This window comes from Oncorhynchus gorbuscha, linkage group LG12 (assembly GCF_021184085.1).
Source record: "Oncorhynchus gorbuscha isolate QuinsamMale2020 ecotype Even-year linkage group LG12, OgorEven_v1.0, whole genome shotgun sequence".
In the NCBI taxonomy this organism is placed as follows: domain Eukaryota; kingdom Metazoa; phylum Chordata; class Actinopteri; order Salmoniformes; family Salmonidae; genus Oncorhynchus; species Oncorhynchus gorbuscha.
The window spans coordinates 30,819,884-30,843,567 of record NC_060184.1 but is presented as its reverse complement, the minus strand read 5'-3'; the positions used below and the strand labels follow the sequence as shown (position 1 = coordinate 30,843,567).

Below are 23,684 nucleotides of genomic sequence, written 5' to 3'. Positions count from 1 at the left end.
CACTTCGGATTCAGAACACATGCTGCTAGCAGGTAGTCATTATACCAGAAATTTGATCAGTCGCTATGGAATGCCTTTAGAACTTGTATAATTAAATCAGAGATCTAATATTGGGCTACCCTGCCACTTCGTTTGCTATACTGGGGCGGCAGGGTAGCCTAGTGGTTAGAGCGTTGGACTAGTAACCGAAAGGTTGCAAGTTCAAATCCCCGAGCTGACAAGGTACAAATCTGTCGTTCTGCCCCTGAACAGGCAGTTAAACCACTGTTCCTAGGCAGTCATTGAAAATAAGAATTTGTTCTTAACTGACTTGCCTGGTTAAATAAAAGGTAAAATAAAGGTTAAAGATCATTTACAAAATGGCATAAAACCTTATTTTATAAACCATTTTAAATTAAGTGCATGGGCATTTAAAAATGTGACATTGAATCAAACGCACATACATTTTTATTTGAGATGGCTGTAACGTTAAACACAAACACGTAAATTCACAGAGTGGGCCTTTAAACACATGTCTGGTCCAGAATTTCATTGAAATGTTACTTCCTGTAGTTTCTTCATCTTAAATTATCAACTTATTTATAGTCTTTGTATGATGCTTAATTTTGACGGAATATTAAGAATTAGCTCCTTACTTTCTACTTTTTTGTTGTCGTCCTAGAACCATGCAATATGTAGCTTATGAACCCAGTCTGTGGGCTATAGTTAACCTTCCAATCGAAAATCGCACTTGAATAGACAAGGTTAAATTTAAAGGTTAGACTAAAAACACTCCAACGCCGTAATATCTGAAATAGAAATGTATTGCAATAGAAGATCTTGATAGGCATGGAAGATTCCCCAGGTAGCAACATTATCCTAGAGGAACAATTGACAAGTTACATTGAGTGATGTTCCAAGGTGTTCAGCTCACGTTGGCTTTTTCATTTCTTTGGCCACGCTTACCTGATGAAATAGAAGTTACATGTTAAAGGATCTACATTTTGTATTATCCAGAAATTATGGCTACAGGCAGATTGCTTATCTTATTAAGTAGTTTGCTTTGACAATCTGCTTTGATCACAGCTATAGTCTAGGGTTACATGATAATTACAGGACATATTGCTTACCTCTCAAGATGCCTTCATGCACACTACCACCGTAGCGGCCTGGGTCACTGCTCCTGGGTTTTAGAGGGTTATTTGAACTTGGCCCAGAGTTGTCAGGACAGTTTTGTGATCCTTCAGCATCAATATGGTTACCACTGACTTTGGGCAGGTTTGTAGCTTTTCCTTTTTCTGTAGAGATGAAGTTCAAGTTGTTGGGCTTATTCTCAGCTCCACCTTGCATGCCTTTGAGGCTAGATAAGTACCCATGGTGATCTGAAAGAATTTGTCCACAACCAAGACAGTTTGCTCCATACTCACTATGAGTGTTGGGGTTTCTGTCTCGTTGGATATTGCCTGTTTGTACAACCCCGTATCTTGGGGATTGAACACTGGTCATTGATGAAGGTTTCTTAGCACTAACATGAACAGCTCTATAGAAGCTTAAAGGTGACCCATGTTGTCTACGATTAAGTTGGCCATTGCTGCCCTGGGTGTTCTCATAGGCACCATTGGCTGATTGTACAGTTCCATAAGCATTCTTGCTAAAACCATGTTGGTATTTACTGTAATAGGCAGAAGCTGGTTTTACTTGGCTGGGTGACAGCTGGGCACTGGTAAGCTGTGCAGACCCATGGTAGCCTAGTGTAGTTTCACCTCTGTTTAATGCTTGAAGATGACCACCATGCTGCACAGGTTGATGCAAGTTAGAAGTGGTACCATGAATTGGGTCAGGTTGGCCATTTATTTTCCCACCCTGAGATGTTGGTTGGAAATGGCTGAGTGGATCCTGGACAATGTGGCTCTGGGCAAAGTTCTGTTGCTTTTCCACTGATTGGGTACTACCACTTTGGGCTGACCCTTGGTTGAACAAACAATAAATAGGACTGACACAGCTGGGATTTCTTAAGACACTGGTGCCCAAGACAACCATAGGCTGGCCTCCACTGCTAACTTTTATGAAGTTTGAATTTCCTCGAGAGTTGCCCAGGGAACATTCCACACAAGGATCTGATCCGTCAGTATCAACATTGCTACCACTTATGACTGCAAGCGGATTTCGCTCTTGTCCTTTTGCTGCATACTGAACAGTAGAAGCACCATACTTGCTAGGAGCTGGAGTTCTTCTGTGGCTTTGTGAACCTCCATACACGCTTGTAGCTTGGTCAATGTTTAGGTGAGAAGAAGCAGACTGACCGGGAGAGTGTTCCCTTATGCCACTAGTGGCAGGTTGGATCCTGATCTGATATGGTGGTGCTGGCTCAACTCTGTAGCTTTGTGAACCTCCATACTGGCCAGTAGCTTGTTGGTTGATATTACTGTGAGTAGGAGCAGACTTGGTAGGTTTAACGCTGACACTTTGTGGACCCCTGTCTTGGTTAGAAATATGATGTATGATGTTCTGCTGAAAAAGAATAGTCCCAATAGGGGCATGGGTAACTCTGCTGCTTTGAGAACCATCATACTGGCTAGGCACCGATTGAGATGTGCTTGTGGCAGGTTTCACACTACTGCGTTGAGAAACATCCTGGCCAGGAACTTGTTGGATGCTGTGGTGTTGAAGGATTACATACTTGCTATTAGCAGGTTTAACTCTATCACTTTGTGAAACTTGATATTGGCTAAGGGCAGGTTTGATTGCAATGTGTTGAGTAGCACCATACCAACTAGTCATGGGTTGGACATTATGTGGTTGAGAGGCAGCATGCAGGCTAGTAGCTAGTTTCTGCAGAGTTCCACTGTACGGACCAGGTGTAACAATGCTGGTTTGCGTTCCCACATACTGGTTCGAAGCTGGTTGGACATGATTGCTATTGTAAGCATCATACTTGCTAGCCACAGTGTCCTGGCTGGTTCCATAGAAGCTAGAGGCTGCACTATTATGAAGTGTGTGGCTTTGGCATATACCAGAGTGAACAGGTTTGATATTGCTGGGGTTAGGTTGAGTGATATTGCCATTAGCCTTCACAAATGGGAACTGAGGGGTAGACTGGACATTGTCTGAAGCTTGGTAGACCGTGCCCTGTGTTGTGCTGTAATAGTCTGTGTTAGGTTTTGTACCACTGTAGACAATTTCAGTCCTGCCAACTGAGGATCCATAATAGCCAGAAGCTGGCTTGGCATATTGTCCCTTGCTAGGTCCATATTTGTTTACAGAAAGTTGGCTAGGTACAAGCATCTTAATTGGTGCCAATTGAGCTTTGGTGGACTTCACTTCTCCAAAGGAGGTTTCATCATGGCCAAGACCATCATGACTGGGAACTTGAGATAAACCACTTTGGCTATCCCCATACGTGCTGTATTCAGGGACTTTGCTGGTGGTAGGTTGACGATCTACACCTTGAACAACAAAGTTGTCTCTGGAAGCAGGTTTCACATAACTTGAGGTACCTTGGGCACAGTCACCTAGTGGGACTTTGTGACTGGGGACTTGCTGGAAGCTGTTCCTTACTTGAGAAGAACCATATGCATTAGCAGGAAGGACTTGCTTCACACCAAAACGCTGGGCATCTGTGTTGTAGTTGGAACCAGGTTGTACTTTAGTATTCTGGTAAACATAGGAAGCAAGGAAAGGGTTTACCTTGCTTGGAGTGTCATAGTGTCTTGGGGTCTTGACAGTGCCAGGAGTATATTGTTCACTGGCTGGCTTGACATATTGCTGGGGGATAGATATGCCATCATAAATTTGCAAAACACCATATTGGCTATAGTGTCTTAAGCCAGAGAGGACATTACCTCCAGAATGCTGCGGTGTGCTGCCACTTTGTGCAGTGGGGTTACTTAAAGTGGGCTTATTGTTCACCGTTTGGACAGTTGCATGATGGCTTGTGGCTGGTTTGCGCACCTTTGCTGATTGTACAGCATTGTACATCTCATGTCGGGCAGAGTTGCTTGGTCTCTTACCCTCATAGTTTGGGTGAGGTCTCAAATGTTGCTGTGCATTTTGAGTGCTGCCACCACGAGTACTGTTTAAGTGGCTGGGAACTAGATTGAGGACACTAGATTGGACATTGATAGTCTTTGCAGATGTAGGCCTATAGTGGCCTGGGATATATTTGATCCTGTTACCCTGGACAGGGCTATGGATGGGAAATTGCCCATATACACCGAGCCTGCTGCCTCCATCAGTTTCAGGCCTGATTCCCATACCCTTTTGATGTGGAGTATTAACATCCTGGGTGGATTCATAGACATTTATGGCTGGGGTGTCACTTAATTTGTGTTGGCCAGTACCATAAGCACTTCCACCTTGCACAAGTCTATAGCGATTCAGAACACTTTGTACATTGCTGGATGATTGTGGGGTACCACTTCTTTGGAGACCGCTGTAATGGCTGAGAGAAGGATCCAGGGTGTTGTCAGCTGTTAAAGATCCATAATTGGTAACATAATGCCCCCCTGTCTGTGACACCTCATGATTGCTTGGAGAAGGCTTTGTGCCGATAACCTGGACACTTTCAGTGTTGGTGGGAACTTGCTGTGGACAGTCAGGCACTGGTTTATTGGCTGCGCCATCTAAAACAAAGGATTTTTTTTTCTAAATATACATTCCTCAAAACTGTGCTCAAAACTACATGTAGTTATGTAAAACAATCTTACCTTTGTTGCTCCCTGTGAATTTGATTGAGCCAACCCCAGACATTTGAGATTTAAAAGTCCTGTCCACAAACAGCCTACTGACTGAGCTAAGTGGGTAGAGACATCGCACTGTGAGTCTAAAAAGGAAAGGTCATTAGAGCTGTGCCATATGCAGCCACAGTTAATCCACATTTCTTGATCAGATTTATTAATGACATTTGGGACTATGATTATTCACACCTAGGTCACCTACTGTATTCTTAAGTAGCTTATTGCACAAATACATTAACATATTCAGATCAGGGTATTGGATCATGAAAATGACAGCATTGAAATGCTAAGATCGGTCATGTTCCCAAATAACCATGACTGATCTTTACCTGAATTTAGAATCCCTGAAGATGAAAGAAGCTCTGTCAAGTAAGAGCTCCCTATAAGACAGGATCTCGTTTTCATACACTACAGAAGAGTCTTCAACCTATAAGACAAGTGGAAACTTCGGTTACTTTAATGTGTAGCTCAAGTCAGTCAAAAGATGACTGAATATTCCCAACATCTAGCTTATAGCATTATTGTATACTGTTTGTTCTATGGGAGTCATTTAGACCTAGATAATGTTAAAATCGAACCCCCCCCCCCCTTCTAATAAAGTATTTAAAATCAATTAAGCTGACCTTTCAAATTGAGCTAAAACTAAACAAAATTCCACAGGCTCCAAACTTATATTTTAAATGAGATCATACCATAACCGTGGTATTGCACGTGTTCAAGCCAAACTCAAACAGAACTCTTGAGTCGTCCATTAATTTTGGTTTACAGGTTCTGTCCAAGAGGGTAGTACTGCGTGGATTCACTGCAGGCCAGGTAGTTTTTGTACTGGTCAACACAGTCATGATCCCATCAGTTGAACAGACTGGAAAGACAAAAAGGTCAAAGCTGCAGATGACAGCCCAATACAAAAACAAAGCATGCGAGTTATGGATGGATACTCACTTATAAGCTGATCACGTCTGAAAAGACAGCGCGTTGCTGTTGCTGTCTGGATCTCCAAAGTCCTTGAATCTCTTGAGTGTATTTCAAATATGCCATAAAAATGGCTCAAGTTGATATCCTGAAATAAAGGTTTTGGCCCATAGCAGTGAAGTAGGCCTATAAGCAACTACTAAAGTGAGGGCAATGTCCTGCAAAATTTGGTTGATGGTCATGCCTTAGATCAGTGGTTCCCAAACTGTGGTGTCGGCACAGACAGGTAGGGGGAAATTAACAAACGGCATCTTTTTTTGCCAGTCATTTTACCTTGAGCCTCTAGGGGGTGGCATAGTTTCAACACCAATGTAGTAGTGTGCCTAGTCAATATTATTATTATTTCTTTAACTGGTCAACCACCTCCCCAAATTAGTGCAAATGTTTTAACTACACTGAACAAAAATATAAACGCAACATGTAAAGTGTTGGTCTCCATGCTTGCCGAGCTGAAATAAAAGATCCCAGAAATGTTCCTTACAGACAACTTCTCGAACTGTGCACAAATTAATTTACGTTCCTGTTAGTGAGTGTTTCTCCTTCGCCAAAAAAATCCAACCATCTGACGGGTGTGGCATATAAAGAAGCTGATTAAACAGCATGATCATGACACAAGTGCCCCTTGAGCTGGGGATGGTGTTGTGTCACAACACAATGCCACAGACTTCTCAAGTTGAGAGAGTGTGCAATTGGCATGCTGACTGCAGGAATATATGCCAGAGTTGTTGCCAGAGACTTTAATATTCATTTTGCTACCATAAGCCACCTATGTCATTTTAGAGGATTTGGCAGTACGTCCAACCTGCCTCACAACCGTAGACCACATGTATTGGATCATGTGGGCGAGCAGTTTGCTGATGTCAAGAGTGCCCCCAGTGGTGGGGTTATGGTATGGGCAGGCATAAGCTACTCACAAACGATTGCATTTTATTAGTGGCAATTTGAATGCACAGAAGTACTGAGATGCATCTGTGACCAGATTCATATCTGTATTCCCAGTCATGTGAAATCCATAGTTTACGGCCTAATTTATTTATTACGATTGACTAATTTCCTCATATGAACCGGTGGCCGATTTTCAAAAATAAAGACAATGCGACCATTAATGAGGGTGAATCTACAACCGATGAAACGCCATCTGATAATGACAGAGCCTAGGCCGAGTGAGGCGCCGCCTGTTGAGACCCTAGTACCAGTGGGAAAGGAGCGCAAGGGTGAGCTGGCACTTAAAATCAGCAAAGAGATAAAGGCAATTACATTCAGTTTGTTTTCACATGTCTCATGGTTGATTGGGGATCCACATCCACAATGTGTTGCATGTGCTAAAAAAATAAAAAAATAAATAAAAAAAAAAAAAAAAAAACGAACAGTTTGAAGCCAGTGAAACTGAAGAGACATTTACACAAACACTCTACGCTGACATTGACCACAGACTACAACCCCTAACAAAGCTGTTTGTTATTAAGCATCATATCATTAAGTGTCTCAAATATGAGAAATCTAAAAAGCCACATACTATTGGTGAGACTCAATCTCCTCGCAGCAATAGGTATGAGAGAAAATAGCACATCAGCTCTAACAAATCCAGCTGTCTGATAACACTGTTGCCCGGCGAATTTATGAAGTGGCAAAAGAAAGCGTCAGATTGAGCGAACAAAAAGTGGGAAATTCTCTCTACAACTAGATGAGTCAGCTGATGTCACATGAAGCTCACCTTCTCATATTCATCAAATACTGCTATCGGGAAACAACATGAAGAGGTGTTATTTTGCAGTGTGCTTGAGGGGACATTCAACATTTGATGATGCGGGGCTGTGTTGGGAGAACTGTATGGGCGTGTTTACAGATGGGCAAACAAGGGTTTGAAGGCAAAGGTACAAGCTGTTGTGCCACGCGTAGTATTCCCTCTGTGTTACACAGGGAAGCTCTTTCTTCTAAGGCCCTTGATAATAAGCTTCTTAGTATGCTTCAAACAAAATGGTGTACTTCATAAAGGCAAGCCTCAAATACGAGACATGAATCTTGCGTGCAGCCTTTGCCACAACCCCGCTGGTTGAATTTGGTCTGTCAATCGCAGGAGAATAAACAGGTTCATCTGAAATCGCATTGATAAACTGATTGCTTTTTCATCGGTGAAGCTACTTTTCCCGCACTTACATACATTAAATGTTACGACTCATGAGTGGAACATGGAACTACTTTTATCTGTGTCAAGCATAAAGCTCTGAATACAAATGCTGTGCTCCCAGCGTCAGGCTCAGCCATCTCATTAGTGATTATAGATGAAGAGGTTTATGGCAATTACCCATTTAAATGACCAAATAGAAGTATGAAGTGAAATGCAAACAAATATATATGTGTACATCATTGTACAGCAATAAGGCTTTCAAAAATATAAATGCGTGAGTGTAAGGGGGGTGAGCCAAAAAGTTTGGGAACTGCTGCCCAAGAATGGATTGAGACTGATCTTTTTTTGTTCTAGACCAGCATCAACACAACAGACACAGCTAATCGCAGGCTTGGAGAATAGCTGAATCAGTTGTGTTTTAGTGTTGGGCTAGACAAAATGTGCATCCTTTGAGTTTCCCCTAGGAATGGATTGAGAAACACTGCTTTAGAATTGACAACATACTGTACCTCATAAGTGTAGCCAACAGTGAACAGTGGCACCTCCAAGGTCAAAATATGGCTTTGGTTTCGCAGGTTGTACCCTCTTTCAGCCACCAGCTCAGGTGTTAGAGGGTCATGACCGACCCCGATCTCCCACAGGTATCCCAGTCTTGGCTGGGTCATGTCAAAGACAATGCCTCCTCTTGTGCAAACCCCTTTGAGCTCAGGAGGGACTGGGGTGAGAATGCAGATTTTTGAAAACAAGTTATTTTAGCAAAGTCTTCAAAGTAAAATTTTACGCTTGAAGTAAAATATAAAGAAGTCTTCAAATCAAGTCCTTACATGTGTTGCTGAGCTGTTCCATAACAGAGGCTAGATGGTAGTAAGCCTCTTCCTGGGGCATGATGCTTAACGTGTAGTTCATGTCCATGGAGTACTGGAAGAGCCCCTCACCTAAGTACTATTAAGATTTTTTTCTTTTTTTAAAAATCAAGTATTATTTCAAAAGTTGCAATTCATGACTATAAGCTCCATTTATGGAAATGTGTTTGATCCAAAATGTACTCACCGTCCTATGCACAGCCTTGTCGTCAAAAGGAACCCTGATAGTATAGGCATGGGTGCCATTGGCATGGACGATCTTACTGATGGTGTAGCCATGTTCTGCAGCATCTGACACAGAGATCTGCTTTTCATTCAACTTCACTCCCATCAGAGCCACATCGTGAGGAATGTTCCCCAAGTACACGTTGAACGTATGCTCTTCAAAGCTGGTCTCTGGAGTAGTAATGGAGGAAATGGTTAATTAGCCAAATAACCAGGATTAACAAGAAATCAGCAATGCCACAAAGCACATTGGAAATGACACCTTGGTTATTGTAACCACATGTTCGTTATGTGCAAAAAGGATGAACATACTGTGGTATGGAGGAAGGGCATCGACATCAACGGTGAAGGGGTGTCGGCACAGCAATGGAGTGTCCACTACCCTGAGCAGCCGGTGTCTCGTTTCAACAGTGCTACCATCAGTGTAGACATGAGAGAACACATGCTCATAGAACAGGAAAGCCACGTACATCTCCCGGTAGATATTGTTTGTCACCAAACTCTAAGAAAATACAGTTTAATGTGTTAACACAGTGCAAGTTAACTTGCACTTCAACCTGTCGTGAATAAGCAACAATCTAGTTTTAGAACCAATTTAAGTTTAAAAGCACACTAGGTAAACATTATCTATGAATATATTATGCTGAACAAAAATATTTAAACGCAACATGTAAAATGTATCATGAGCTGAAATAAAAAGATCCCGGATATTGTCCATATGCAAATATTTCTCATCCCGGTTAGTGATAATTTCTCTTTTGCCAACATAATCCATCCACCTGACAGGTGTAGCATATCGAGAAGCTGATTAAACTTGATCATTACACACGTGCACCTTGTGCTGGGTACAATAAAATGCCACAGATTTCTACGTCGAGGGAGCTAGCAATGGCCATGCCGACTGCAGGAACGGCCACCAGAGCTGTTGCCAGAGTTTCTCAACTAGTTTCTCTACCATAAGCTGCCGCCAACGTCATTTTAGAGAATTTAGTAGTACTTACAACCACCTTCTCAACCGCAGACCACGTGTAACCACACCAGTCTAGGACTTTTACATACAGGATCATCTGAGACCAGCCACCTTGTAAGCTGGTAAAACTGAGGAGTATGTCTGTGATAAAGCCCTTGTGGGGAAAAACTAATTCTTATTGGCTGGGCCTGGCTCCCCAGTGGGGGGCCCTACACCCTCCCAGGCCCACCCATGGCAGCGCCTCAGTCCAGTCATGCGAAATCCATAGATTAGGGCCTAATGAATGCATTTCATAGAACGAAATCAGTCAATTGAACTGTAACTCGGTAAAAATAATTGGAATTGTTGCGTTTATTTTTGATCACTATAGATCAGGTCTTCCAACTCCAGTCCCAGAGAGCTACTTGGTGCAGGCTTGTGTGTCAGCCCAGCACAAAAATACTTGCTCAATTGTGGTCCAGATGAAAGATTAGGCCTAGTTGATTTATTTAAAGTTGAAAAAAAAGGCCCAGTGTAGACAAACTTGACTTGCCTGTGTATATTAAATATAAAATGATAATGCCCTTTTAGTGCAAGAGTGGTTTGATAAGTTCCGGCTTGTTTTGGTGGGATGAATTTTGGCCTTCCGTAGTGACTTCACCATGCTGTAAATTACTTAGACCAATTTTATTTTTTAAGTTTCAAACTGCCAATAACAGCTAATTTTCTGATTTCCCCTCCCCACTCAGACCACTTCCACAGTCCTAGAAAATATTTTTTCTTGAAAATCTGCCCCTGTTTAAGAAGACATTTGTTTCTTTTAATCACAAATGTATTTAATTGTTACCCAGAAATTATTTGATAGTGATAAACAGCTGTATTGGACATTTAAACAAGCGTCATCTTAGTGCTGGGCTGGAGGGAAAAAAAGCCTTTACAACCAGAAGCTCTCTGGGGTTGCAGTTTGAAAACCTGGCATCAGTTGAACCTAGCCTAGTCCCAGATCAGTATTTGCTTTTGCCTACTCAATTGTCAAACTATGTTTGGCATGACAATTCCATAAGGAGATTGTAGTTGAGCAGAAACAGACTGCCACCCAGGCTGTCTGAACCCAGATCGGAGCTAAAGTCCAGTGGCCTTTACCTTCCTATATCCTCCTTCGGCACCAAAGGGGACACCCATCTGTACCATGAGCCCTTTGACTTCTAGAGTGTAGCCCCTGGCCCTCGCCGTGCCCTCATCTAGCAGTTGGCTCTCCACGCCCATGTTGATCTGCTTGCTCTCAAAGCCAAAGCCGCTGTGAACCAACGGTGCCATGACCCTGGGGGTCTCCCAGAGTAGCCTGACCCCGTCAAAGTATCCTGGGTCTGAGAGCGAGAAAGCAATGCAAGTCTTTAGAATGGTAGCCATGTCGCCAATCAGCGACATATTCAGACCTTCATTATCAGGTAAAACAGAAAACCATCAGTAGGTCTACCCCTGAACCTCCAGGCTCAGATTTGAATAACTCTGGTTTACAGTGTAGGGATGAGCACAAGTACCCGATTGAAGGTTTGTACATGATCACTAAATGAGTACTCCATTTTCAAATGCCACTATGTGCACACAGTGGGTAGATTTTAAACAAGTACTCAATTTGAAATAGTTCAGCAATTACAACAGAATTTCTTTCAAATGCAAATTCCTTTCAAGAGGTGGATGAGTGATTGTATTTACATTTAGGTTTCCATCTAATTGGCGACATTTTCATGAGAACATTCTAAAGTCTGGATAAAACCGGCATTTCAGAGATGTTTCCATCAAATTGTTGCAGATGACAGTGCACGTAAAAAAAAACTAAAACTAGTTAAATGGGTTTCAATTGCATTTTCAACTAATAGTTCAAAAAAATGTTACGAGCTTACCCACTTACACGGAACCCAAACCGGCTGCGTGCATAAATTTATTTAGCGCCCCCCCCCCCCCCCACCACCAAACGCGTTCACTACACACAGGTTAAAATATCAAAACAAAGTCTGAACCAATGACATTAATTTGGGGACAGGTCAAAGATCATTAAACATGTATGGCATTTTAGCTAGTTAGCTTGCACTTGCTAGCTAACGTTAATTTGTCCTATTTAGCTAGCTAATTTGTCCTGGGATAAACATTGAGTTTTTTTTTTAAACCTGAAATGCACAAGGACCTCTACTCCGACAATGAATCCACACATAAAACTGCCAACCAAATAGTTTCTATTTCTCTCCCCTCCTTCCAGGCCTTTTCATCAATTAACTTATGGTGATCGCATCTAAACGTTCATTGTATTACCACGACGACCAGCAAAACAGTTAGTCTTTGTCACTCACGTGAGATGGCACTTGGGTACCTGCTTCTATAAACCAATGAGATGGGAGAGACCGGACTTGCAGCGCGACCTGCGTCAGAAATAGGAATGCGTTGTAATTTAGCCCTTGGCGTCGCAGACGCTCGTTGCCGTGCGCGAGCAGTGTGGGTGCAATTGAATAACATGGATTTCTAAATTTATTTTGCGACGCACGCGACGTGTCCGGTCCGGTCAGCATGTTAGTGGCATGTTCGTGCCAGCCAAAAACGCGCAGATGGCGCTGCTGCCAAGAGCACACGTATAGCCTACATGAGAAAATGTATCAAAAGAGCGAGTATTTGTCAAGCAGAAGCCAAGCGCGGATCATCATGTCACCAGAATAAGACCAATATTTATTGGAAAGGAGTATCAAGCGCACCTCCTTTTACGTTCACCACCCTGTGAAGTTAATTCATTTCATCAGTAGCCTAACAAACTGCATGCTTGCCGGACCAGTTGAATTGGGAGAACCACACATGCAATCGCGTCACAAGTTCGATATGGTTATTATATCAATATTTGCGCGTTAGCGTTTCCGACATTTCTCATCATTTTACTGACAAAATGATCCCATCTTATGTATTTTGTTTTGTCAAAATTTGGAAAGTTTAACAGAACGTCCAGTTTCCATCAGGCCTGTCATTTATCCTACATGTACTTCACTGGAAACCTGGTCACTGAAGCACAATTTCATGGTTTATTTGAAGAAATATTAATCCAGTTGTCTTGGATTATTACGTGCATTATATTTGAATATAATAAACTCATTTGCATGGAGTTATCAAAACATCTACTGCAGCTAATGGTAGTGGCATTGTTAAAGACCATTCTTTAGTAATATAGGGGAATACAAATAAATATACTTATGGTGCAGGCCACAGATATGTCAATCATGACCACCATCATTTTCTGACTGAAGAACACCGTCCCGTGAATGACCTCCACCGCAACACCGTCAACCTGAGAGTAGAAAGACAATGTGGTTGGGAAAAGGGTCTCCAGTTTTAGGCCTTAATTTATTATATTTTAGAAGTTCAACTTTTCTTGCTTTTCCTCATCTGCACGGATTGGGAATACACCGCTATAAGAGCAAGCGTCTTGAGGGCTCCCACCATATTTCTTTCAATAATGTTTTCAGATCAGCGCAGAGTACTGAAACGCATAGAATTTCTTGAAATACCCACCATTATGATTTCCGAGTGAGTTTGTCTGTAGGGAGAGCGGAAGAGAACCCTTTTCGGAGTGGCACTCAGCTCGTAACCCAGTCGATGTGCTTCGGTGATGGGCATGGTGGCCATTTCATCCTCATTCTTTAGGAACATTACCTGCCATGCAGAACTGGCTATATTTTGGGCCTAAGAGGAGTCAGTAGAGTCAAGATCAAGCTTGAACATGTTTCAATGCAAAGATTATACTTAAGAAACATGTTGAATGAGTCAAAAGGATGTGGCTTACAACAGAATGGGCAGCCCTCCATGCTTCCTTTGAGGTTCCTTCAGAGGTAGTACAAGGCACATCTCTCCCCACAGTTACCTAAGGGATATAGGACTATATTTAAGAGGGGTCATCTAACTTTGTGTCAAAGAAAAACAATGATGGATTTTCCAATTCTGGTTCTGGTATCCCACTATATGCCAGCAGAATTAAATCAATTAGTTTGAATCTTAATTAATGGTCAAAAACATACTAATTTGATTGGGTATTTATCAGAGTTCATTTGACAAAGCAAATTGCATTTCTACTCAGTGTGAAACCAAGTATACACACTAGGCTAGGCCGGAAAGGCCCAGGACCGGAAAAGGCAGCCTTACTGTACCTCCATGTAGTCCTCTTCACATATAACCTCCCGTTGGGACCAGGGCAGTAGCAGGGAGCAGGTCTGAGACAAAGGGTAGTGCAACTGTTGGTCCTTGGCATCCATGACAATGATATTGAACTGGAAGGTGAATACCTCATCGTTCTGAAACAGCAAATATTTGTTAGTCATCAGGTTTGATCAGCTCAGCAAGATGACAGTCCAGCATGGGAAGACAGGAGTTTGAGTCCAGGTCCTCAACCTGCACCTTTTTGTTCCATCCCTTAAACAAACACACCCTATTCAACACCTCATTCAAATCATCAAACCACCCTTGATCCATTGAGACAGTTGAATCAGGTTGGGTTAAGACTTTAGAACTCTGCTGTCCTAGAGTGAGACGTACAGTATATCACAATTATTCCCCTCCCACTAGCCCATGCCTCCACCAATCCAACGCTTTTACATTGCGGGAACACTTCAGGAGGAATGAGATATTGGGATGCACCAATAGGCTACCTGGTTGTCAATGTGACAGGAGAAGTAGGAAGCCCTGAGAGTGGTGTAGCCATCCATCTTGAAGGAGCTGATGGTGTAACCACACCGGGACGCATTCTTTACATCTATGGGATGCACACCAGCCGCATCTGCAGAGAAGAGGACCCTATATTTCACTCTGCGCATCAATTACATTAAACAAATATACTCCATCCTACTATAGGATACTTATTGCCTACTATGGTCATTAATGCCAATAGAGGACCCACTATCCAAGAAAGTTGGCACCAAATCTTTCAATCAGAAACCGTTTAAAATCAAATTGAGCCAGACTAAGTAAAGTCTAAAGTAACACAAAAAAAAATAATACTTAAACCTTGTCATCACCCACCTACAGCCTCAAACTTAGGGGCGTTGCCAGACGAACCAACATGCACCCACAGGTATCGATCCCGACATTCTGACTGTATATCCACTCCTACACGAGACAATTCAGGTTAGGGTACATTAGAAGACTCATGCAGACCTTTATCAATGAAAATAACTCTGCATACCTTCTGGAATACTGTAACCTTTGGGACTTCCAAGAACCCCCATGTAAAGCAATGATAGTCTGGGAGAAAGTTAAATTAATATCTGACATTTCTCACAGGTAAAAGCATAGAGAACCACAACACATCAAAATTGTTTTGCATTTTTCCAAGTGACTTCAAACTCAGAATTTAAGAATATCAAATTTACCCAATTCTAATACCAAGACTTAGAGCCATCATTTTGCTATACAAATCCCCAGCAAACAATACTAGTACTGGTCAGATAGTAGCAGAAATAAAGATGGCAAGAAAAGCAAAACAGTTTGCTTTGAAACTCCCTTGCTACGAACCAAAGGGACAAAATAAAAAGGTCATTCAGTCACAGGTAAACTAATCACCACCAGAAGAAGGAGGCAGAATGGAAACCAGGTGCAACTGATTGAACTTGATTGCTTTGTAAAAAGTTTGATGACTTCCATTGGCACCGTTTCTTACAAAAGGAGTGAAGCTTATTTGGGTATGCATAGCCAACTGCATTATATTTGGTGGTTGAATATGAAATTGATTTAGCCTAGCACTACACAGCTGATTCAAATAATTAAAGCTTAATGATTAGTTCATTATTTGAATCAGCTGTGTAGTGCTAGGGCAACAACCAAAATGTGCACCCCTTGGGGTCCTAGGACCGAGTTTGGGAAACGTTGGTCTTGTAAAAGCAAAATCTTATGTTTATCACAGTAAAAAGCCAGCAGAGAGAGGTAAATTGTCATAAGCCTGCATTTTATCTCGTCTCTTGCTGAGCTGTGCTGTCTAGCTATCACAAACCACCAGATGGCAATATTCATTGGTTTTATACTCTGAGATTTAGAACGCAAACAAACTTCTTCTGTAAATTAACATTGTTTTGCATATGCTGATTAAAAATAAACTCATCCAAAATAGACTAAATATTTGGTAAAATATATGGTCTCTCTTCAAATATGCTGAGTGGTTAGCAATTATGTAGTTATAATTTGCAATAATGACTTTTTAATTTGACAGAACATTTTTGTCAGCTCTTTAGTGTTTGACATCAGAAAGGCGAATGGCTTCAGTGGCATTAGCCAGGTAGGTGCTTCTACATATTGGTAGTGGATGATTATATTCTCCCCAATGCAATCCAATTTGTAAGTCGCTCTGGATAAGAGCGTCTGCTAAATGACTTGAATGTAAATGTAAAAAGTGCTTTGAGTACCTGAAAAGTACCTGTTATTATTATTATTATAATATTATTATTAATATATTAATCTCCTTCCAGGTCCAGTGAAAGCCCCAGTCCTGGGTACTGGGTTCCACACCAGCCTTGGAAAAGAGTCCCGTGCTCAGACGCTGCAGAACGGTGAGTCCTGAACTAAAGCCACCATGCCCTCTCCTTCTCAAAACAGCTGGGGTTTGTTCAGCATATTGGAGATAGAAGTGCAACACAGAGTGGACATGATTCACTATTCCAACTAATATACATTCTTGGGTGAATTCTGCCAATTAAGACCTATTTTCACTTAATGCATTGATGTCAATGGGAGATTAAGTGAAAATGTTACTTAAATGGAATTTGGGATTCACCCCTGTATGCATAACTCTTTATCTGGGGACCAAACAAAACCTGTTCAAGCAGGAAACTGAATGATTTGTTGTGAGATAGTGAGTGAAATTAACCAGGATGTTTTTGGTTTCATTTGGTCTGTTATCATATAAAATCTAAGATTACATTTTGGGAAGTTGGTTTACTTAACAGTTTCATATCCAATCATTGTATAGAAGACAGTTTTATGGAGAGGCTAGTTTGTTTGGTGTATGTCTCAAATTGGAGGGAGGGAGAGAGAGGGGTTTGATGAGAAATTGTATAGTTTGTGGCGATCACTGTGAACAAGTACATACCTGTTTGAGAACACTGTGTTCTCAGAGCACACTCCACACCTGGACCCACACACACACACGGTCCCTCTACCACTCACTCACTCACTCACTCACTCACTCACTCACTCACTCACTCACTCACTCACTCACTCACTGTCCCTCTCTCTCTCACATGCACACATACACACACTGTCCCTCTCTCTCTCGCTCTCTCTGTCACATGCACACACACAAACCTCACATTCACTTATTCGCACGCACGCACCACACACACGCGCACACACAATCCACATCTAATCCGACACTCTCTGCCATCCAAACACACAGGATGAAACTCTCCTGAGACTGAGGGGAGCTAGTGGGGCGGGGGAGGAGGGGATACACACACAGAAACACATACACACGCACGAGTAGTTGCGTAAACACGCATGGGTAGTTGCATACGCATATACACATACACACACAGAGGTTCGAGAATAGAACGATTAATGCTCTTAAAAGCTTTTTGGGTTATTTCTGGTGATGGGTTGAATGGTTCTCTGACACTGGTGACAGGCCTTCACTCCACTCTGCATTCCAGACCATCCTGCCTGACACACATCCTGTGCGCATGCACATCCAACTCACATATCAGTATGCGTGAACACATGTAAATCACATTTTATTGGTCGCATACAGATATTTAGCAGATGTTATTGCGGGTGCAGCAAAATTGTGTTCCTAGCTCTAACAGTGCAGTAGTATCTAACAATTCTCACAAATGTAAAAGTAAAAGAATGGAATTAAGAAATAGTAGGACAAGCAATGTTCGAATCCGGAGTATATATATATATATATATGTGTACAGTGCCAGTCAAAAGTTTGGACACACCTACTCATTCAAGGGTTTTTCTTTATTTGTATTTTTTTCTACATTGTAGAATACTAGTGAAGACATCTAACTATGGAATAACACTGAATCATGTAGTAACCCCAAAAATTGTTAAATCAAAATACATTTTAGATTTTAGATTCTTCGAAGTAGCCACTCTTTGCCTTGATGAGAGCTTTGTACACTCGGCATTCTCTCAACCACCTTCATGAGGTAGTCGCCTGGAATGCATTTCAATTAACAGAGCAAAGCAGCTTTATCCTATTTACATAAGTATTCAGACTATTTATTCAGTTGAAGCACATTTGGCAGTGATTACAGCCTCGAGTCTTCTTGGGTATGACACTACAAGCTTGGCACATCTGTTTCTCCCATCCCATTCTTCTTTGCAGGTCCTCTCAAGCTCTGTCAGGTTGGATTGTGAGTGTTGCTGCACAGCTATTTTCATGTCTCTCCAGAGATGTTGAAGAGTCTTGGTGGTTTCAAACTTCTTCCAGTTAAGAATGATGGAGGCCACTGTGTTCTTGGGAACCTTCAATGCTGCAGAAATGTTTTGGAACCCTTCCCCAGATCTGTGCCTCGACACAATCCTGTCTCGGAGCTCTACGGACAATTCCTTCAAGCTCATGGCTTGGTTTTTGCTCTGACATGCACTGTCAACTGTGGGACCTTATATAGACAAGTGAGTGCCTTTCCAAATCATGTCCAATCAATTGAATTTACCACAGGTGGACCACAGTCAAGTTGTAAAAAAAATCTCAAGGATGATCAATGGAAACAGGACGCACCTGAGCTCAATTTCGAGTCTCATAGCAAAAGGTCTGAATACTTACTGTATGTAAATAAGGTATTTCTATTTTTATTTTTAATACGTTTGCAAAAATGTCTAAAAACCGGTTTTCATATTGTCATTATGGGGTATTGTGTGTAGGTTGGTAAGGAAACATTTTTATTTATTCCATTTTAGAATAAGGCTGTAATGTAACAACATGTGGAAAGGGGTCTGAATACTTTCCGAAGGCACTGTATGTACAGCAATAGTTGAATAGGATGGTCATGACTAAAATATACAATATATACATATGAAGTGTGTCAAACAGTGTGTAAGCATTATTAAAGTGACCAGTGTTCCATTATTAACGTGACCAGTGTTCCATATCTACGTACATAGGGCAGCAGCCTCTAAGGTGCAGGGCTGAGTAACTGGGTGTTAGCCAGCTAGTGACAGTGACTAAGTGCAGGGCAGGGTACTGGGTGGAGGCCAGCTAGTGATGGCTATTTAACAGTCTGATGGCCTTGAGATAAAAGCTGTTTTTCAGTCTCTCGGTCCCAGCTTTGATGCACCTGTACTGACCTCGCCTTCTGGATGATAGTGGGGTGAACAGGCCGTGGCTCAGGTGGCTGAGGTTCTTGATGATCTTCTTGGCCTTCCTGTGACACCGGGTGTCCTGAAGGGCAGACAGTGTGCTCCCGGTGATGCGTTGGGCTGACTGCACCACCCTCCGGAGAGCCCTGTCTTTGCGGACGGTGTAGTTGCCTTACTAGGCGTTGATACAGCCCAACAGGATGCTCTCAATGGTGCATCTGTAAAAGTTTGTGAGGGGTTTTTAGGGGCCAAGCCAAATTTCTACAGTCTCCTGAGGTTGAGTGTGTGTGTTTGTGTGTGTATGTTTGTGCACAGTCATACTAACACACTTGCTCATAAACAGTCATTAGTAATCATAACTGAGTTTGTTACCGTCAATAGTTGAGTGTATCTTTGATTGTCACACTAAACATTACTTATACAGCTCTCATAAGCTCCAATTTAGTTTCAAGTTTTATTTGTCACATTCAAAAGTACAGGGAAATGCTGAACTTGCAAGCCCTACCCAACAGTGCAGTTTTCAATATCAAATAGAATAAGTAATAAAAAAAACACAAGAAATAAAAAAGGAAGCTATAGGGTCCATCATTTTGCCAAATGTATAATGTGCAGGGATACTGAAGTATTTGAGATAAATATTTACATGTAGGCAGAGATTATGAGAACGTTACTGGTAGCAGGATAAATAATAATAACAGTAGTAAACAGTATGGCAGCAGCATAGGAGGTGGGTGGTGGTGGTGTGTGTGTGTGTGTGAGTGTCAGAGTGTCAGTGTAGGCGTGAAAGGCGGATATACATGTAAACACGGCTGGAAAGTGACTGGTAGCAGTAGTGTGTTATTCATTTAGCAGTCTTATGGCCAAAGGATAGAAGCTGTTTAGGAGTCTGTTGTTCTGAACCTTGACGCACCGGTACCGCCTGCCAGACGGAAGCATGGAGATTATGAACAGTCCATGTCTCTGGTGGCTGGAGTCTTTGGCAATTTTTCAGGCCTTTCTCAGACATGGCCTGGCATGTATGTCCTGGATGGGCCGTCCGCACCACTTTCTGTAGGTCCTTCTGGTCGAGGGTGGTGCAGTTGCCATACCAGATGGTGATACAACCAGTCAGTATGCTCTCGATGGTGCAGCTGTAAAAGTTGTTAAGGATCTGAGGGATGAGAGGACCATGTTAAGTCCTCAGGGATATGGACACAGAGGAATTTGAAGCACTTGACCCTCTCTGCTGCTGCGCCGTCAATGTGGATCAAATCAAATGTTATTAGTCACATGCGCTGAATACAACCGGTGTAGACCTTACAGTGAAATGCTTACTTACGAGCCCCTATAACCGACAGTGCAGTTTCAAAAAATACAGATAAGAATAAGAGATAAAAGTAGCTAAAGAGCAGCAGTAAAAAAAAGAACAATACAGGGGGGTGCCGGAACAGAGTCAATGTGCGGGGGCACTGGTTAGTTGAGGTAGTATGTACATATAGGTAGAGTTAATTAAAGTGACTATGCATAGATGACAACAGAGAGTGGTAGTGGTGTGTGTGTGGGGGGGGGGAAGACTAGATGTTCAGAAGTCTAATGGATTGGGGGTAGAAGCTGTTTAGAAGCCTCTTGGACCTAGACTTGGCACTCCGGTACCGCTTGCCGTGGGGTAGCAGAGAGCGCAGTCTATGATTAGGGTTGCTGGAGTCTTTGACAATTTTTAGGGCCTTCCTCTGACACTGCCTGGTATAGAGGTCCTGGATGGCAGGAAGCTTGGCCCCAGTGATGTACTGGGCCATTTGCACTACCCTCTGTAGTTTCTTGTGGTCGGAGGCTGAGCAGTTGCCATACCAGGCAGTGATGCAACCAGTCAGGATGCTCTCGATGGTGCAGCTGTACAACCTTTTGAGGATCTGAGGACCCATGCTAAATCTTTTCAGTCTCCTGAGGGGGAATAGGTTTTGTTTTGCCCGCTTCACGACTGTCATTGTGTGTCTGGATCATGTTAGTTTGTTGGTGATGTGGACACCAAGGAACTTGAAGCTCTCAACCTGCTCCACTGCAGCACCGTTGATGAGAATGGGGGTGTGCTCGGTCCTCTTTATCCTGTATTCCACAATCATCTCATTTGTCTTGATCACATTGAGGGAGAGGTTGTTATCCTGGCGCTACATGGCCAGGTCTCTGACCTCCTCTCTATAGGCTGTCTCTATAGGCTGTTGTTGGTGATCAGGCCTATCACTGTTGTGCCATCTGCAAACTTAATAATGGTGTTGGAGTCATGCCTGGTGTGCAGTCATGAGTGAACAGGGAGTACAGGAGTGGGCTGAGCACACAACCTTGAGGGGCCTCTGTGTTGAGGATCAGCGTGGCGGATGTGTTGTTACCTACCCTTACCACATGGGGGCGGCGGTCAGGATGTCCAGGATCCAGTTGCAGAGGGAGGTGTTTAGTTCCAGGGTCCTTAGATTATTGATGAGCTTTGAGGGCACTATGGTGTTGACCTCTTAGCTGTAGTCAATGAATAGCATTCTCACATAGGTGTTCCTTTTGTCCAGGTGGGATGGGGTAGTGTGGAGTGCAATAGAGACTGCATCATCTGTGGATCTGTTGGGTCGGTATGCAAATTGGAGTGGGTCTAGGTTTTCTGGGATGATGGTGTTGATGTGAGCCATGACCAGCCTTTCAAACCACTTCATGGCTACAGACGTGAGTGCTACGGGTCGGTAGTCATTTAGGCATGTTACCTTAGTGTTCTTGGGTACTATGGTGGTCTGCTTAAAACATGTTGGTATTTCAGACTTGGACAGGGAGAGTTTCAAAATGTCTGTGAAGACACTTGCTAGTTGGTCAGCGCATGCTCAGAGTACTCGTCCTGGTAATCTGTCTGGCCCTGCGGCCTTGTGAATGTTGGGGGTGTTCACCCGTCCCTGTTTCCTGTAGTCCACAATCTTGGTGCTGATGTTGAGGGAGATGTTAATGTCAATTGAGACTGGTTTATTGATAGCCTAACACAAATATATACTACGGGGAATGGAACTGAACATGCATATTTTTTATGTTTGTGTTTGGACTAGAGTTGCTGTATACAGTATGTGTGTTCTGTATTACCATCTGTGTGTTCATCGATTTTGCTTATTTGCGTGTGTGTCTGTGTGGGTCTGTGAGTGTGTATGTGTTTGCAAGCATACGTGTTTGCGTGTGTGAGGCTGTGCTGCAGATGGCTTCTCTCTGGTAAGTACACAGCTGTCTGTCTCTCTCTCTGCCTGGGAGAAGCACAGGGGAGGTTTGTCAGGCCCTATTAACTAGGCCTTTCTGCCCCGCTCTCGCGCTCATGACATCACCGCTGCTGGCAACCCAAAACACTAGTAGTCGAGTGTGTGTGGGTGTACTATTTATCCATGTCTGTGCATATGCGTCTGTTTGTGTGTGTGTAAGTTACGCCTACCAATGTGTGTGTAACTTGTTACCCTAACGTACATGTGTGTGTGTGTGTGTTTGTGTTTCGGTCCACAGGAAAGCGGCAGATCCACAACCTGGGCAGCCAGCTGCAGCTCAACCAGCACTGCTTGGACACTGCCTTCAACTTCTTTAAGATGGTGGTGAGCAAGCACCTGACGCGCGGACGCAAGATGGCGCACGTCATTGCCGCTTGCCTCTACTTGGTCTGCCGGACTGAGGGCACGCCCCGTATCCTTGGGACTGGGACCACACCCCCTGCTGCCCTAAAGGGGGCCAAAGGGGGGAGATTGTATTTGACCATGGGGGGTTGGGGTGATGGTGTTTCCAAGGCATATCAATGGTTACAGATTAATGTGTGTGTGTGTGTGTGTGTGTGTGTGTGTGTGTGTGTGTGTGTTTGAGTACTGTATTTGTGAAAGAAAGGGTAATCTCTGTTAACCCAGCAGGACAATCTTTGGTCTGCTGCATGATTAACTGTGTTAATATGTGTTAGAAATTCTGACAAAAACAAAGTTTCCACTCTCGCTAAAGGAAACTACTTTGGGTACATGCGCGAAGCACTCGAGGTGAAGCACCGCCTTCGCCCAATCCAGATATATCAAAATAACCAGTGACAAAAACCAGAGCTAAGGCTGTTCGTTATCTCTCGCATCTCATTTAGTCCCGGCATATTCTTCGGTCTACACACAGAATCTGCCCAGGGGAGATTAGAGAAAGGGAGAATGATTGTATTTGTGACGTATTGTCTGTGTGTGTTATTGTGGATGTGTGTATTTGTGGATGTGTTTGTGCATCCATGTGTGTAATAGAGAGGGTGTGTTTGTGAGTTATTGTGGATGGATGCTCAGCACGTGCTTCTACACACCCATCTTTCAGAGACCCATTATTTTCCGATCAGGTCCAACGACACACCTCCCAATTCCAAGGCCACAGATGAGCTGGAATGTTTACCACAGCGTCCAGATCAAACCGCTCAGTGATCAGAATGCATTATAAGCTTCCCCTCTCCCAATTATAACCTTAACCATTAGTGGAGGAAATGAAAAACTGACCCAATATCAGTGTCTACT

General features: G+C 42.9%; 2 protein-coding genes across 4 annotated transcripts in view; one reads left to right on the top strand and one right to left on the bottom strand.

Annotated features, from left to right (window-relative positions):
- The window catches only part of brf1b (BRF1 RNA polymerase III transcription initiation factor subunit b), a 121,410-nt gene that overhangs the window by 2,253 nt on the left and 95,473 nt on the right, over positions 1-23,684 (top strand). The window contains exons 3-4 of the mRNA XM_046291801.1: positions 16,341-16,421; positions 22,669-22,842. Coding sequence (XP_046147757.1) covers positions 16,341-16,421; positions 22,669-22,842 — 255 coding nt within the window. The remainder of the gene's footprint in view (positions 1-16,340; positions 16,422-22,668; positions 22,843-23,684) is intronic.
- LOC123990861 lies at positions 430-15,488 on the bottom strand. 3 transcript variants are annotated; one of them, XM_046291794.1, is made up of 19 exons: positions 15,252-15,488; positions 15,065-15,123; positions 14,902-14,988; positions 14,532-14,659; positions 14,034-14,177; positions 13,673-13,750; positions 13,402-13,572; positions 13,081-13,177; positions 10,996-11,219; positions 9,216-9,405; positions 8,866-9,074; positions 8,640-8,757; positions 8,325-8,530; positions 5,658-5,775; positions 5,408-5,577; positions 5,045-5,142; positions 4,686-4,801; positions 1,110-4,601; positions 430-945 (listed from the first exon to the last, which is right to left on the bottom strand). In XM_046291794.1, the coding sequence occupies exons 1-19, from the start codon at positions 15,281-15,283 to the stop codon at positions 905-907; spliced, it is 5,778 nt and encodes a 1,925-aa protein (XP_046147750.1). In that variant the 5' UTR covers positions 15,284-15,488; the 3' UTR covers positions 430-904. The 3 variants fall into 3 exon arrangements, with proteins under 3 accessions (XP_046147750.1, XP_046147752.1, XP_046147751.1); XM_046291796.1 differs by having other exon boundaries at positions 430-858; XM_046291795.1 differs by having other exon boundaries at positions 4,686-4,771.